We start from the raw sequence: 17,912 nt of genomic DNA, 5'->3' as shown, positions 1-17,912 counted from the left end.
GGGAGGGAATAACCAAGTTTTAGGGAATTCTGTTGTCACCAATGGAGTCAGGTTTTCTGGGTGTTCCAGTATAGCAGGAAATCACTTTGAGCACGTCCTCTCCTGCATTAGGGGGGCCCAGGACCAGTAAGACCCTTCCCAGTTGCTAAGTCCCTGCTAGCAAGTAGGACTGCTTTTGGCCTCTAAGACTCACAGCCCTAATTAATGACAGTTGGTTTGGCTTTTACCAGGTTGACACTTCTCTACCTTCAAGTAACAAATTCATTGGCCCTTGTCCCCTTTGCCTAGTTTGGTAACAGCATTTGCCTTTAACGGCTGAAATCTAGGGTCTAAAGAAAACCTGAACAAATATTTACCGGCAGTTCTGAGCACAGGGTGGGGCAAGTTATCAAATTAAATCCTCAAACAGTGGCTGCTCCCCATCACTGTTCTGCTTTAGTCCTTTCATAGCAACAGACAAAGAGAGTTCGCTTTTGCATTTTTGCCAAAGTCCATGCTAAATAACAGCGCATATTCTCCAAACCTGGCTTCATCCACTGCGGCTCAAGGAAAGAATGGGCAGACATGCGCCTCTTTAAGCACAAAGTGCCTCCAGGGAGCAAAGCTCTACCCAGTCCTTTCTGGATGGGTTTTCATCTTAAGAGATCCATGGAACCTGTCCTTTGCCTCTTTGGAGCATCCATGGGTCATGTGTATCACCAGATGGTAAGCTCCTTGAGAGCAAGAACCAGGTATGCATTTTAATTATATAAAGCCCCTATGCGAACCTGGATACTCCTTCAGCAGAGATGGTGCGTAATCCACAGACTTCTTTTTACCACTTCCTCCCGCAACCCAAGACCAGACACCTCACCGCTGACTCCTTAGGGTCTGCGTGGGAGGGGAGAGGACAGCATCAGCCCTCACTGGCAGGCCAGGCCATGCCTACCTCCCCCGGTTGGCACCTGCGCTCTTTGTTCCAGGCCCAGCCCTGCCATTTTACTTTCCCTTTTTTTCTGTGAGATACAGGGAATATATTAGTCATAAGACAAAAGCCGATTGGGTTGTCTGACTTTTAGGATAGTTTACTTAAAAAAGTCTGGAAAGTAAAAGCCCAAAGAGAAGATCAAAGATTTGACTGTGGGAAAAGTTGGAGGGGACGAGAATGAAAGAAGACAACCCGACTTAGAAATTTTTTCTGACATGAGCTTTTCTCCCCATGTACCACTGAATTTAGATAAGTTTAGGAAGGGCTGTAGTATGTCAAAATGACTAAAAGCACAGGTTTTAGGATCAGAGATGGATTTCATTCTAGTGTGTGATGGTGGGCAAAATTAACCTCTCAGAACCTGTTTTCCTACAATGTAAGATAATGAAAATATTCTCAGCTTATGAGAACTAAATGAGATAACATAAAGTGAATCAACACAGGGTTTAACATATTTATCACCCCTTTAGTAAATAATCGGCTGTTACCAGAGCTCTTAACATGGAAAGTGGCACATGGGAAGCAGAACTTCCAGGTGGGGATCCTTGAGCCAGCCAGGCTAACCGTGTGACCTTGGACAAGTCACTTCCCCCATCCCTGTAAAATAGCACAGGGATGCACAACAGAACATGGCAGCATGGCTGACAAGAGATTCGTGAGTGACTTAGGAAGAAAGCTGGATGGATGTCTGCTGGGAGAGGCCCCACCTCCCTGATTGCTCTGTGATGTTTCAGCCCCAGGAAGACAAGAGCCATGCCTCTGGGCAGTGCCTTCAGGGCTGTGGGCAATGACCCTGGGATCATCACCTGGAGAATCGAGGTGAGCTGTGCTGGGGGCACACCTTCCTCCTCGTCCTGAATCTGGGGGCAGACTCTAGTCACCCAGATACGCTCCATGACAGCCCTCCAGCCCTCCTTAGTCTCCAGCATGTGGTTGGAGAACAGTGCCATCAAAGTGCTCATTTCCCTACCGTTGACCTTTCCTGGGTGCTCAAAGCGGGTGGGTGGCAGGTGGAGGAAATGTTCTTAGCCTTGGCGATCAGGGCTCTGAGAAAAATAAGCTTGCCCTTTATTCAGCCATCTGCTCAGTGAGTCTGCACTTCCAGTAAATGCCCTGGTGAGATGGGTGTGGCCAAGGCCCACCCAAGAGACTGATATTCCTGGCTGCTTCTGACAGAAAAATAGAACCAGTCTTCTTCAGAGGGTTCTGGCTCCTGCAAAGTAGTAGAGTAGGTTTGGGGGCACTTGCACAGACCGGGGCACAGCTCATCACTTCTACCTGGCCTTGAGCTCCTATGGCTTATCTTGAGCTCCAGCAATCTGTAACCGGGAACCACCCTGGCCTGGGCAGCCCCCCCTGCCAGATGCGAGGACCCCCACCCACACCACTCCCCCTGCTCTGAGCTGAGCTGAGTGGCTGCTGCATGAAACCCAGAGGTGATGCCTCACTCCACTACCCTCCATTTGGGAGGGGGAGTCACAGCCTTTAGCAAGCAGCTCAGAGCTTGTGAGAGACCTAGGACACTTCTATTGTTTTCAAAACTAATAGATTCTTTAAAAAAATATTGTACATAAGTTACGGGATATTTAACATTTTTTAAAATTTATTTATTTTCAAAGAGAGGGGAAGGGAGGGAAAGAGGGTGAGAAACATTGATGTGTGTTGCCTCTCACCTGTCCCCCAGCTGGGGACCTGGCCGCACCCAGGCATGTGTCCTGACCAGGAATCTAACCGATGACCTTTTGGTTTCACAGTCTGGCATTCAAGGCAACATTTTTACATTCACACACATTTTACATAGAAATCACACAAGTATGACTGTGGGTTTACCTCACTTGGAAGTAGTGATGAAAATCTGCATCTTGTGTCTTCTGACACAAGACAGACATGCAGGTGACAAATCAGAGCCCCAAACCAGTCTCCAAAGATGGGGATACTGGGCTTGGAGCCCTGCACACTGCTGGCACTCACGCCCCAAAGCTGCACAGAATCTCAGTGTTCTGTTCTTTCGGACCCGGGCCAGCACTGGTGGTCAGAGTTGGAGAACGGTGTCAGCGGCCATGAGGCAGCCGCTCAGAGGAGGGGTTTTACTTGATAGCTTATAGCCAACTCTTTTCCCTGCAATGGGCTGGAGGTGGCTCCCACGGCTCCTCACCGTGCAGCAAGACAGGACAAGTCAGGCAGCTGGGAGGATGACAGGGGTGAGGACAGGCACCCAGATTCGGACCAGGCCATTGGGCTGAGCTCAGAAGGTGGCCACGCGAATCCTGTAACTCGCTGCCACACCCTGTGAGATCGGTAGGACACATCTCCCCTACCTCTCCCCTGCTGCCTGTGCCAAAGGATGGAGAGAAAAGGAAGGGTTGGAGGAGGGAGAGGAAGGAGGCAATGGAGCCTGTGCACATTCCTTGTCCTTCTAGAAAATGGAGCTGGCGCTGGTGCCCCTGAGTGCCCATGGCAACTTCTATGAGGGGGACTGCTACGTCATCCTCTCGGTGAGCACTGCCCACCCCCCACCGCCCTTCCCCCTCATTCCCACAATCTCCTCCCCTGAGAGCCAGGTTACACTGAAAAATCTGCCATTGATGCTAATCAGGCCCCTGGTATCCACCCTGACTCTTCCTCAGTGTTGTACAAGACGGACCTCCAGTTTGACCATTTTTTAAAAATTTTTATTGAGAGAGACGGGAAGAGAGAGAAAAAGAGAGGAAGAGAAACATTGATGTGTGAGAGAAACATCGATCCGTTGCCTCACATACGCCCCAACTGGGGAACTGGCCTGCAACCCAGGAATTGAACCTGAGACCTTTTGCTTTGAAAGACCACGCTTAACCAACTGAGCCACACTGGTCGGGGCCAGTTTGACCATTTTTAAAGGCCATTCTTAGGTGGGAGTGAGCCCCTCACTCTGAACCTGGATATGTAGTTCACAAACAGCACAACTCCCTGGGGAGGGGGGCAGACCCCAGAATAAAGTGGGGTGGAGGAAGGTCAGACAAATACAAGCCATTTCTGGCCTCAGAGTGATCATTCTAGTTGAGGAAACGACACTCCACATGAACAGTGCTGACAGACATGCAGATGGACAGGTCAGCGCTGTGCTGGCTGGGTAAGTGCAGGGGGCAGAGGAGCGGCAAGGTGAGTCTGCAGTCCAAGTTGGAAAGAGTCTCTATTGCTCTCCGTTTATTTTGAGAACAATAAGCCTTTAACTTTTCCCAAATGTGGGGAGGTTATTGGGGCTGCCAGAGCCACATAGCAGGTCTGCACAGGGGCCACTACAGGGAGGGAGAAGGGTCCAGAGCCCGCCAAGGATGGGGCACAAGCCACTGTATGCTGCGTTCTTCCCATGCCAGAGAGGCCAGCATCGAAGGGGAAGCTGCTCCCTGACCTGGTCTCTCTGGCTGCATCCCAGACCCGGAGAGTGGGCGGGGTCATCTCCCAGGACATCCACTTCTGGATCGGGAAGGACTCCTCTCAGGATGAGCAGAGCTGCGCAGCCATCTACACCACGCAGCTGGATGACTACCTGGGGGGCAGCCCCGTGCAGCACCGAGAGGTCCAGTACCATGAGTCCGACACCTTCCGCGGCTACTTCAAGCAGGGCATCATGTGAGTAGTTATATACAGAGCAAGGACAAAAGTGTCAGTTTACCAAAAAGGAAACCCAAAGGACCAATAAGTATATGATGAAAGTAATCGAAGAAATGTAAATGAAAACAAAGCTATCATTTCCACCTACTAGAGGAGCACTAATTTGAAAGCTGGGTGGTGCCAAGTGTTGGCGAGACTGTGGGCAAATGGGAGCCCTCCTGCCTTGCTGGTGGCAGGGAGGGCTGGCACATCATCCCAGAGTCATCTGCCCCTGAGGCAAATCCCACTTCTGGGTGTATAACACAAAGGAATTTCCCAGACCAAGCTCCACAAGGGCACACGAACCAGAATGTTCCCAGCAGTATCATTAGAGGTGGTGGAAACTGCAGGCAATGTAGAAGCCCATCGCTGGGTGACTGGGCAGGAAGAATATGCCTTGATACCAAGGAGTACTCTGCAGGGGCTGGAAGCAACCAGAGTAGAGACATACCTAACACGCAGACAGAACTTAAAATCATGAGCCTTAGCAAACGTAGTAAGAAACAGCCTTGAGGTGTGCAACAGAATGCAAATTTTTGTTTTAAAAAAAATACAGGCACACAAAATCATAGGTCGCATTTCACCAGAATGGAAGTAGATGTTAAACTGTTAGAATTGTTGCCTGTGTTAGAATAGGACTGGGAATAAGGTATGCAAATAAAAGAGAATACACAAATACTTAAAACAAGAGAGGGGTCTGGTAAAGGCCAATAATGATACTGTTCCATGAACTAATGAGTCTGATTACTCAAAACTTTGCACTCGAGATTGCAAAAAAAGTAATTCCATCGAGCTCAAGAATTCTGAAGCTGGTTCAAGCCAGCTTTTTGCAGATTTGCAGTTCCCACTGACTGAGGACCTGCTGGGCACCGGGCATCACATTGAGTCGCCAGGGAACCCAAAGGCAGCCCCACCCTCCACTCCAGGGTGGCTTTCTGCATGCCCTTCATGTGTGGGACATCTGCAATGGAGGTTGGGTTGGGGTGAGTACCAGGGGCAGATGCACTGATTCCAGGAGTGGGCTGGTCTTAAGGCCACAGTGTCATTAACGCTTCTGCTGCCACTTGGCTTGTGCCTCTCTCCCAGCTGCACATTGATACTCACAGTTGTTAAAGCACGCTCCTTCATGCTGTGTGGTCTTTATCACTGACGTTCCCTCCTTGAGCACTAGTTCCTTGTGGTTGGTTCCTATTCCTCTTAATATCTCTGCTGGTATGTTATTCCTAAGAAGACAACCCTGACCACTCTGTTCAAATGTCCATCACTGTGTCTACTTCTGTGGCAGCAATTACTACCAACTAGATTTACCTTGCTTATTTACAGTCATCACCCACACAGGCAGAGACTGAATCTGTGTAATTCACCACTGTCTCCCCCGTACCTTGCACATGCAGGTGCTCAGTAAATAACTAAATGGATGTTCCCTTAGCTACAAGAAGGGGGGTGTGGCCTCTGGGATGAAGCACGTGGAGACCAACACCTATGATGTGAAGCGGCTGTTACACGTGAAGGGGAAGAGAAACATAAGGGCCACTGAGGTAAGTCCTGCCCACTCCTTGTTTTGGGCTCAGGGCCTCTATCTGGTACCTAAGAATTCCTCCTGAATAATTTCGACCTCCAGGTGGAAATGAGCTGGGACAGTTTTAACCAAGGTGATGTCTTCTTGCTGGACCTCGGGAAGGTTATCATCCAATGGAATGGCCCAGAGAGCAACAGTGGGGAGCGCCTAAAGGTACAGCTCTTTCCAGCCTTCCCGCTCTCTCCTCTCCCTCAGGCCTGGCCGTAGGTCTTGGCTCTCTCAGGTGCCTTTGCCTTCTTCCTTCCTGGCTGGCTTTTCCTTGAAATTCAAGGCAGACCTCTGCCTTGGAGTAGAATCTGTTTGAGAAAGAGGCTGTGTGTGTGAATCTGTGACACGCCCATGGAATCCTTCACAACAGTTTAACTTCTGTCTGGGGTGCGGACTGTTCCTCCCAAAGCCTCAGGCAGAAAGGGGCAGGGGGCAGAGGAGCTGAGTATTTCCATGGGTTTTTTTTGACAGGCTATGCTTCTGGCAAAAGATATTCGGGACAGGGAGCGAGGAGGCCGTGCTGAAATAGGCGTGATCGAGGGAGACAAGGAGGCGGCAACTCCAGAGCTGACGAAGGTCCTTCAGGACACCCTGGGCCGGCGTTCTATTATCAAGCCTGCGGTCCCAGATGAGATCATAGATCAGCAGCAGAAATCAAATATCGTGTTATATCAGTGAGTCACAGAACCTGGCTGCTGGTTGGAAGCTGGGGCAAGGGCAAGGTGTCCCCGAGAACACTAGGCACTTCTGCTTGGCTCCTTATTTTGGGTGCAGGAGTCTGGCTTTCTTTTAGTCTTTTTCAAATGCAGCTTCTAGAAAGAGCTTGGTGTTCTGATTCAAGGAGGCAGCTATCATCTGTTCTTGCCAGCAACCCTTCCTGGTCTCTTGGGGGAAACTCCTCCTTTACTTGGATCTATATATGCACAGGGATGGGATAGTGTTTGGAGAGAGACATAAAAGTCTCCTTTAGAGAACAGAGTCCTTCACATTCCTATCTGCATTCAAGCCACGACTGTCATGGGAAGTCAAACTCTACACAGAAACTCCATACTAAAACAAAGCCAGGAAAATATCAAATGACTACTAAATGCTGTGTAGAAGAGAAGGTACTGCCTAACTTCTCCCTTTTCCAGTGTCTCAGACTCAGCTGGGCAGCTGGAGGTCACAGAGGTAGCAATGAGGCCTCTGGTCCAGGATTTGCTGAACCACGATGTAAGTGGAGCTCGGGTGCGTTTGGCATGGGGCGATCAGACCTGGCTTCAGAGGCAAGCCCTGGGCAGTGTGTGACCGCTTCATCCCTGGCCTCTCCAGGACTGCTATATCCTGGACCATGGTGGATCCAAGGTCTATGTGTGGAAAGGAAGAGGAGCCACAAAGGCTGAGAAACAGATGGCCATGTCTACAGCCCTGGTAGGAGCTACGGATGTGCAGTATTGTCCAAACATTATGTCGGTAACACTTCGGATGTGCTGAGAGAGCGATACTAGGCTTTTGAGCATATGACCGTGCAGGTATATGAATGGACTTTGACATCTGACAAACTGGGATTCAAATCCAGGTTTAATACCACCTCCTGGGGTTGTTTTGAGGATTCAGTAACATTTGGAAAGCCTTCAGAACAGTACCTGGTGGATGTTACTATTATTATTAATTTTAAATATTTTACTTATTTTTAGAGAGAGGGGGAGGGAGAAAGAGAGGGAGAGAAACATCAGTGTGTGAGAGAAGCATCAGTCCGTTTTGCACACCCCCCAACTGGGGACCTGGCCCGCAGCCAGGCTTCTGCCCTGACCAGGAATCAAACCAGTGACCTTTCGGTTTACAGGTCAATGCCCAGTCCACTGAGCCACACCACTCAGGGTGGTTGATGTTATTATTGAAGGGGATAGATACAACTTATCAAGGTTAATGGCCCTGTCCTGAAGGAGCTTATGATATTGTGCAGACCCATGCAGATGAACCCAGCAGGATGCACTTAAAAAAGCAATAAATGGACAAATGAATGTGTACAAAGTCAGTAGAATACATGAATGTTGAAAGAACAAAGTACAAAGGATCATGCAAAAAAATTAATAATAATCATGGCAGGTCAATAAAAAGAAAAGGTTCAGTTCAGTCCTTTCCTTGAGTCAGGCAAGTTTGTCCCTACACAGAAGTGAGTTAGAATTTGACTCAGTCCCAGAAGGGAGCAAGGGAGCAATTCTACCAACTGGCTTCAAAGCCGTGAATCGCCAACCCAGCAAAGAATTCAGTGCATTCCCTGACTGACCTGCCTTTCGGGGGTTGGGGGGTTGTGTACAGAACTTCATCAAGATGAAGGGCTACTCCAGCAGCACCAATGTGGAGACCGTCAATGATGGTGCTGAATCAGCCATGTTCAAGCAGCTGTTCCAGAAGTGGACAGTGAAGGAGCAGACCACGGGCCTGGGGAAAATATTCAGCGTTGGCAAAATCGGTAAGATTGCCCCAAACTATCTTCTCCCTGCTGGGACTCCAGAAAGTTAGGCTCATCACTCACTTGGCTTCTCCCAACCTCTTCTCAAACAGCTAAAGTTTTCCAGGATAAATTTGATGTGACTCTGTTGCACACCAAACCAGAGGTAGCTGCCCAGGAAAGAATGGTGGATGATGGCAGTGGAAAAATTGAGGTAACGGATGATGCCCACCTCAGGGCTGGCGGGCAGCACTGGCCCTCCTGGCTACCCTGCTATAGAGGAGGGCGCAGGGGATTCTGGGTCTGCTTTGCTTCATCTTCATCTCCAGTGTGTAGGAGTATTCTCCAAGAGGTGTGCTAGTCTGCAGTGTTCCCACAATTCTTCAGGGACGTGAAAGGCAACACCCCAGTAAGCTGTCACTAGCTCAACTGGCAGATCTATTCAAATCATCTCTGAGCTGGAATGGGGAGGCGCCTGCCCGGGGGCAATCCAGTTTTCCTACAGATTCAAATCATGCAAATGGCTAAGCCCTCACCACTGGGAAAGCAGCACCAGCGGGGGTGGGGGACTGAGTGGACAGACCTTACTGCCTCATGTGGGGATTCTCTGCTAAGCACGACCCTGGCCCCATACCCTCAGGCAGCTGTCTCTTCAAATAGGACCCCCATCACTGGGGAATTGTGTCTCCTTTGTGCCCAGGTCTGGAGAATTGAAAACTTGGAGCTGGTCCCCGTGGAGCATCAGTGGTATGGCTTCTTTTATGGGGGAGACTGCTATCTGGTTCTCTATACATACGAGGTTTACGGGAAACCACATTACATCTTGTACATCTGGCAGGTAGGCCTGGGGCAGGCTGGCCTGGGGCAGGCCCTCAGCTTTCAGAGGATGATTCCTCGGCCCCCGAGCTGGGACAGGGGTAGCAGGCCCATCCCTCCTGTCACCACTGCAGGGCCGCCACGCCTCACAGGACGAGCTGGCAGCCTCGGCGTACCAGGCCGTGGAGGTGGATCAGAAGTTTCATGGGGCTCCTGTGCAGGTTCGGGTTACCATGGGGAAGGAACCACGCCACTTCATGGCCATCTTCAAAGGAAAGCTGGTTATTTTTGAGGTGAGAACCGTCAAATAAAGTTACAGAACTAACCAGCCAGCAGGGGCTATAGTAGAGGAGGGGAGGGGTGGGGAGCAGGCCTTGGGGTAACATGGACAAGGGGTTAATCTCTCTAAGACACTAAAGTGAATCCCAACTCCCTAGGACTTCAAGTCCAAACCACAGCCTAATTAATGTTCAAGGTCTCTCATAATTTGACCCATACACCTGTGTAGGTACATTCCTCTCCGCTCCCTAACCTACCCAACTCCACTCATCAGGTGGGTCTCCTCACTAGCTCTCACATCTGCCATATCACTCCCTGTCCGCCTCCCTCACTGAACGTGCCCCTTCAGATTCAAGTCCTACTTCTTCCACGAAGCCCTAGCTGAAGCACTACCAAAAACATACAATGTCACGTGCTTGATATACACAAGTCTGTGGTCAGATCCTAGTCTTGCCATTTATTAGCGAGGTTTCTAAGCCTCAGTTTCCCCATCTGTACTATGGTATAATAACCTTCACAGTTATTTGGAGGATCAATGAAATGATGTACATAGGCACCAACCAGCCACAATGTCTGGCATATAAGGGAGGCCTCAGAACGAAAGCTAACATTATTGGTACCGTAACTCCAGCTCACCCCGACCTCTGCCAGTTAGCCTACAAACTCCTCAAGCACAAAGACAGTGTCAAATACATCCATGTTCTCCACAACAGCTAGCCCAGTGCTCTACTTATGTGGTGCACATTAAATTGAGTCTATGCTGTTCTCCTTCTCTCTAGGGCGGGACTTCCAGGAAGGGAACTGCCGAGCCCGAACCTCCGGTAAGACTCTTCCAGATTCAAGGAAATGACAAATCTAACACCAAAGCCGTGGAAGTTTCAGCCTTTGCCTCCTCCCTAAACTCCAATGACGTCTTCCTGCTGCGGACCCAGGCGGAGCACTACCTGTGGTATGGCAAGGTAGGAGGCTGGGCCCAGTGGCCATGCCAGCCCCGCGCCCACCCTCAGGTCATCAAGGGCAAAGGAACTAAAGAGTAGGCTGGAACAGTCCACAAAAAGAGGAGCCTTTTTTCCAAAAGGATCTTCAAGAGGACTGCCAATGTTCTCTACAATTAGGCCTCCGATTAAAAAGTCAATGACAGCATTGCTCACTCCTACCCGGGAGACACTCCGTAAACTTCTAAATGGACAGGGGCTGAATGAGGCCATCTTTTCACACCAATTTGGTGGGTTATAATAGGGCAAGCATTACCACTGAACAAAAACACTAAAAATGCAATTTTGTCCATTCAGACTGGATTGCATGTAAAAGCACTGAATTGTTTTACAGAAGAAAATTAAACAGGAAAAGATGATCAACATCACAGTCATTAGGGAAATGTAAGTGAAACCCAATGAGATACCTCTACACACTTACTGGAATGGCTGAAAAAATTGACAATATCAAGTGCAAGCGAGGATGCAGAGCAACAGGAACTCTCTCACGTTGCTGGTGGGAATGTAAATATGGCCTTTGAAAAACAATCCGTTTCTCATAAAACATATACTTACCATATGATCCAACAGTCCCACTCCTGGACATTTACCCACATGAAATAAAAAACTGTCTTCACACAAAAACCCAAACACGAATGTTTATAGAACATAGCACTTTTATTCACAATTACCAAAAACTGGAAGCAACTCAACTAGAGAACAGATAAATAAAGTGTTACATCCATACAGTGGAACACTACTCAGCAACACAAAGAATAATCTGTTGATAGTCACAACTGCCAGGGTGATACTAAGTGGAAGAAGCCAGAGTCAGAGGCTACACAATATATGATTCCATTATGACCTTTGGGAAAAGGCAAAACTACTGTGATGGAGAACAGAGTAGTGGTTGCCAGAGGCTAAGGATTTGGAAGGGCTTGATACAAAGGGGTAGCCTTGGTGAATTTTTTGCAGGGCCCAGGCAACTGTTCTGATTCTTTGTGGTGGTGGTAACATGATTCTATGTCAAGACTCATAGAACTGTATGCCAAAAAGGACACATTTTCTTGTACATAAAAAATAAGTTTACGTTTTTCTCTTTAAAAAACAAAAAGTAAAAGCAGGTGCTAAAATTTTAACCGCAACCAAAACAAGGTGACTCTTGTCAACATCCATTGGGGGTTCCAGAGCCCACTTCCGTTCTTTGCACCACACTGTGTTGTCCTCCCCCCACCCCAAGCCCTTCCCAGCACTGGAACAAAACCTATTTCCCTCCCTGAAAGTCCTGTGGCTTGGCAGCTGATCCTGGCTATATTAAGCTATTAGTCACAGAAGCTTTTTTCCTACATTAACATCGTCGTGTGCAACTACGTTCTATGTTCTCATCCTACTCTTAGGGGTCTAGTGGGGATGAGCGGGCAATGGCTAAGGAACTGGCCGGGCTTCTTTGTAATGGCACTGAAGATGCTGTGGCTGAGGGCCAGGAGCCCCCCGAGTTCTGGGACCTGCTGGGAGGGAAAACTCCCTATGCCAGTAACAAAAGGTATGGGACCACAGTATCCTCTCCTCCTGGCTCCCCCTGCCTTCCAGGCTTGTGAACAGCACATGATTTCTAAGCAGCTCAGTTCCACTAAATGGACTGTATTGCAGGCTACAGCAGGAAATCCTAGATGTCCAGTCCCGTCTCTTTGAATGTTCCAATAAGACTGGCCGGTTCACTGTCACTGAGATCACAGACTTCACCCAGGATGACCTGAACCCTGACGATGTGATGCTCCTGGATACCTGGGACCAGGTAACACACAGCCAAGTGCTTGGAACAAATGACAAAGATCCTCACAATTTTGATTATTTTTACGTAGTAACTCCCCTGCCGAGATAAACCCAGGGAAATCCTGGACCATCCCCAAGTCAATCAAATGAAAAAGACTGCTTTTTGCCAACGTTGGAGAGAACAGAATGTTATTTAAAACTTACCATCCTGGGAATTTTCCCACCTTGCCGTGGGAAAATCAGGTCATCCTATCATCAGGCACTTCTTTTTCTCAGAATCAATAGCAGCAGACTCCACACTCAGAAATATGGGCCTTTTAGGTACATAGGGGTAAAAAAAGGGATATCTTCAAGCAACCCCTCATGACATACATCTTCTTCAATTCAGCTCAGCAAACATATTCAGCACCTCCTCTGTTCTAGTCGCTGTGCTAGGCATGGTGTTGCCAAGGCAAAGAGTGCCATCCTGCTTTGAGACTTTACAGGTCAGAGGGAGGGGAAACATAGAAGCATCACTTTGTTGTGATGGAGGTACATACAAAGGTGCCAAGGGAGCACAGTTTGGCGGTTCAGGGATGACTTCCTGAAGAAGACAGCTCCGAGGCTGACTCTCAAAGTATAAGTAGGCACTAATCAGGTAAAGGGGGCATTCCAGGCAAAGGAAATAGCAAATCACGAAATAATCTAGTATACAGAGAACTACAAATAATATTATCCGAACACAAGATAGAGTTAAAGAGCACCCTAGAGATGGGCTGAAGAAGTAGGCACGGAGCTTGCCTATCATGCAAAGAATTTTGAGATTTATCGTGAGAAGCTACTGAAATTTAAGCAGGGGAGTGACAAGGTCAGACTGTGCTTTATATAAAGGCTTCCAGCAAGTGTAGGAGAGGAGAGATGGGCATGAGAACAAAAGAGGACACTGCGGGGAAGCCAGTCAGTAGGCTGCTGTAAAAGTCCAGCAAGAGCTGCTGCAGGCCTGCATAGGAGCAGTGGAGTAGGGATGGAGGGGTGGTGACAGATCTGACAAATGCCCAGGGGGCAGACTGGACAGCCGTGGCAACTCACTGGATATGGGGGTCATCTAGGATGACTCCCAAGGTACTGCCTCAGACATGACTGAGTGGACACGATCCACGAAGAATGAAGACACAGACATAAGTTTAGAAAAGAAGAGCTACATTTTGAGGATGTTAATATATCTGAATTGCTTGAACAGCCAAGAGGAGGTGCTTTGCAAGAAGCTGGATTCAGGAAGTTGAGGTTCAGAGAAAGAGCTCAGAACTGAAGATGTAGATGTGGGAGATACACATGCCAAGTAAAACCACAAATCAAGCCCTGGCTGGTGTGACTTAGTGGATTGAGCACTGGCCTGCAAACCAAAGGGTCGCTGGTTCAATTCCCAGTGTAGGACACATGCCTGGGTTGCAGGCCAGATCTCCAGCAAAGCGTGCACAAAATGCAACCACACATTGATGTTTCCTTCTCTTTCTCCCTCTCTTCCCCTTTCTAAAAATAAATAAATAAAATCTTTTTTTTTAATTAAAAATTAAAACCACAAATCAAGATGATTCTGAGAAAAGCTTTCTCTGCTGAGTCTGTGTGAATTGCTGAGGGGTAAAAGAGTGTTTATTGTCTGGTACGTAGTCCTTGTTATGAGCACATTAACAAATATTCAATCTCAACCACAACAGGTGTTCTTGTGGATTGGGGCTGAGGCCAATGCCACAGAGAAGGAGAGAGCTCTTGCCACGGCCCAGGAGTACCTGCACACTCACCCCAGTGGCCGAGACCCTGAGACGCCAATCCTGATCATTAAACAGGGGTTTGAGCCTCCTACCTTCACAGGCTGGTTCTTGGCCTGGGACTCTCACCTCTGGAGTGTAAGAACAGAGAGAATAGGGAAGACGTTCCTACTGTGAGGGAGCTCAGTGGGAAGGTGGGGTGCTCAAGGACTGAGTAACTCCCAGTCGGCATTTCCTTTACTCCCTGTCCCCTCCTGGCTTTTTATTTCCCGCCCCCTATCCCACCCCACAGCACTAAGTCCAGTTACAGAAGTCACAGCGTGTTTCAGGAATCAGCCGCCTGTACAAGTAACGTTTAGAACACATCTTTTGAACCTTCACAACCATCCTGACAGCTAGAGTAAACATTGTGTCCCATGTTACAGATGAGGAAGCTTAGCGAAGTTATTTGTCTAAACTCACAATTAAGCAGATTTTCTGACTCCTACTCAACTGCTCTGCCTTAAGACTTGTATGGAGCATTGAGGGACCACCAGCAAAGCATATTATGTTTATGTACTTTCCAATCCTGCATGGGCCCAGAAGGGGAGATTCTCCTTTTTGCTTATCCTTGAAATGCCTTCTGATTCCCTGGAATTTTTGCTTCTTTCAAGGGTACAGAGTAGGCCTGAGATGGCATATGTAGCACCTCATCTTATGTTTTCTATCTCTTCTTTTCAGGCAGGGAAATCATATGAACAGCTAAAAGAAGAGCTGGGAGACGCTGCTGCTGTCATAAGAATCACTGCTGTGAGTTTCTTGGAGGAGCAAGTCCCACATGCAACTGGAGCCAGAGAGAAAAAGCAAATGCTACAGATGAGACATGGGTGAAACCCTATCATGTTCTTCTTAGTGTCACTCTAGTGGTCTATTCTGATACAAAGGTTGTTTTAATCAGTTGAAAAGCAGGTCTCAGAACCCAGTTCCTTATTTTACTGCCCTCCAGATTTCAGAACAGACTTAAAAAACAAAAAACAACAACTAATTTTACTATTCAACTCTCTGTCATTCAGGACAGATTCAACTTACTGGCAGCATTTTTCAGAAGTAATATGTTTCTAACCCAAATGATATGTTTATCAGTTTCTGACAGTGGGATCCAGAGAAATTCAGGTCATTACCTTTATTTTCTTAAGATTTTATTTATTTTTAGAGAGGGGAAGGGAGGCAGAAAGGGAAACATTGATGCGTGGTTGCTCTCGCACACCCCCTACTGGGGGACCTAGCAGGCAACCCAGAAATGTGCCATGACTGGGAATCATATGAGCCACACCATATGATTCTTGGCACCAACTGGCACCCACTGAGCCACACCAGCCAAGGCACATTACCCGTTTCAATGGCTACAAGAAGTGGAACCACTGGCCAGGAATTCAACTCCAATTTAACATTAGGATGAGTGTATGGCACCAGCTGTCCAAACCGAGCAGCAATTTTGTCCTTTGTGCTCTACAAACTCAAGATCCCAAAGCTAATGGTGATGAAGCATCTTTAAAATGTACTGAAAAAAAGTATGACTTCAATTTAAAAGTCATGCAAAGGCTGAAAATGTAGAGCCTAACTAAAGTGCCAAGAGAAGGGATTTGACCACAGTATTTAAATGAGATTTAAGCACAGCATTTATGCCAAGCTGGCTGTACAGGATTTACTTTAGACTTAGTCATCTTTCCCAAGAACTGCAAAATCTGAGTATTTTAGATTCCCAGATGACTGACATGCAGCCCGGTTTGGGGACAAATATTCTAAAAGATAATTGCAAAAGGTAACGTGGTATAAACCAAAATCTTAGTATTATATACACAGAACTTCAAATGCACAGACCTGAACAGTTTTTTATCCTGTGTCTACATTTTTATCTCATCTTACCTAGGACATGAGGAATACAACTCTGTCCCTGGATTCTGAGATAAAATATTACCCTATAGAAGTTCTATTGAAAAATCAAAACCAAGAATTGCCTGAGGATGTGGACCCTGCCAAAAAGGAAGTGAGTAGCTGAAGAAATGTGTCTGATGTAAGTGGAACTCTCCATGAGTAAGCACCTGTCTCAATATACAGACTAGGACAGTTCTGGAACATTGTAAGCACTCAACAGACATTTGAGCTACCCAGCAGCTCAAGCCAAAAACTGAGGGCTCCTTCTTGTTACTTTCTTCTCACCTCTTACATCAACCCATCGGCCAGCTCCTGTCCACTCTTCATCTCTCTGCTGCCAGGCTGGTCCAGCCGTCACGATCTGCTGCAGTAGTCATCCAGCTGGATGCCACACCCTCTCTACAATGTTTTCCCCACATAACAACCAATGGGGTTTTAATATAGATGACGCTGTTCTATTTAAAGCACTTTGAATGGCTTCCTACTGCCCTAGAAAAGAATACAAAGTCCTTTCCATGGCCTCTGAGGCCCTACCCAGTCTGACACCTACCCCCCACCGCCCCGAGTTCATCTCACACACCACTGCCCTCTTCGCTTAGCCCCCTTCTGCCAGTGGCTGCTTTTCCTCAAACATGCTCATGCCAGGTTTTGAGCCTTGACACTTCCTATTGCTCCTGCCTGAAAAAAACATAAAGGAGCCAACTCCTTCCCATTTAGGTCTCAGCTCCAAGGTCACCTTCCCAGGAAGGACTTCTCTGACTGCCCTACCTAACACTGCTTCCCTCACCCCCTCCTTTTATACTTGTTCATCATCTGTCTTTTCCCTCTAGTAATATCCTTGAGAGCATGGACTTTGTCTTGTTCACCATCATATTCTCAGCTTTTTACCTCCTGGCAGATAGTAGGCACTTCTTAAGTTTTGGTTGAATGCATTAACGTATTCATGTTGAATGAATGAATGGGTTCTCCCATTGAAGGATTTGATTTGGGAAGGGTCTTTAGATCTTCCACAATGTCTCATCTAACCAACTCTTGAGTACTGGACTACAACTTTCTTAAAAACAGCGGTCATATCTTAATAATTTTACTTGGATAGAAAATATTGATTAAACATCAATAAATGAATGGTAGGAGAATTTTATGCTCTCAATAAGATCTTCTATTTGAAAATATCTGGATAAAAGTGGTAGATAAGGGCATAAAGCAAGGAAAACCATCACTCAATTTAGTTCTCCATTTAGCCAAAACCTAATATCTAGAATTCATATATAATATATATTCCATTTCTTGTCCTTCTGGCAAGAAACTGGTGCCAGGTGAAGCTGTGAGAGCAGTGAATCCAGGCAGTTCTTTCACGGGCCAAGATGGGACCCTACAACCTGAAGAACTCTCCAATGAATAATTTAAGTCCATTACAGACTTTCTGAACATTCGTTCTGCTTCCTCCTTCAAAGACCCACCCCTCTTAGCCCCCCCTCCCAAACTCTGTTGGCAGTGATAGATGCCATGTCTTCCTTCTAACTGGAAACTTTGTTTTCTCTTAGAATTACCTCTCTGAACAGGACTTTGTTTCTGTGTTTGGCATCACACGAAAGCAATTTGCTGCTCTGGCTGGCTGGAAACAGCTCCAAATGAAGAAAGAAAAGGGGCTTTTCTAAGGCAAGAAAGCATACACCTATTGCAAGACCACAAAAGCAAGCAGAGAGTGCCAATAGTGGGAAAGAATTTATCTACCAATTGTTGCCTAACATTCAGCTACTTAGATAAATAGTGTCTGAAATCACAGCATGTTCTCCATTTTTCTCATCCCTGC

General features: G+C 47.3%; 1 protein-coding gene across 1 annotated transcript; it reads left to right on the top strand.

The window, feature by feature from the left end:
* Positions 1 to 3,320: 3,320 nt before the first annotated feature.
* Positions 3,321 to 17,757, top strand: AVIL (advillin). The gene is made up of 18 exons (XM_054580015.1): positions 3,321 to 3,462; positions 4,380 to 4,576; positions 6,027 to 6,135; positions 6,219 to 6,329; positions 6,636 to 6,838; positions 7,298 to 7,376; positions 7,476 to 7,574; positions 8,466 to 8,619; positions 8,712 to 8,812; positions 9,299 to 9,436; positions 9,549 to 9,707; positions 10,473 to 10,652; positions 12,065 to 12,210; positions 12,318 to 12,462; positions 14,135 to 14,323; positions 14,906 to 14,974; positions 16,095 to 16,211; positions 17,644 to 17,757. The coding sequence occupies exons 1-18, from the start codon at positions 3,391 to 3,393 to the stop codon at positions 17,755 to 17,757; spliced, it is 2,382 nt and encodes a 793-aa protein (XP_054435990.1). The 5' UTR covers positions 3,321 to 3,390.
* Positions 17,758 to 17,912: the final 155 nt, after the last annotated feature.

The sequence above is a fragment of the Pteronotus mesoamericanus genome, unplaced genomic scaffold, assembly GCF_021234165.1.
Source record: "Pteronotus mesoamericanus isolate MK-2021 breed Mesoamerican mustached bat unplaced genomic scaffold, CSHL_Meso_final contig_56, whole genome shotgun sequence".
NCBI lineage: Eukaryota > Metazoa > Chordata > Mammalia > Chiroptera > Mormoopidae > Pteronotus > Pteronotus mesoamericanus.
Note: the sequence above shows the minus strand (reverse complement) of the source record. Positions and strands in the feature narration are given on the sequence as shown.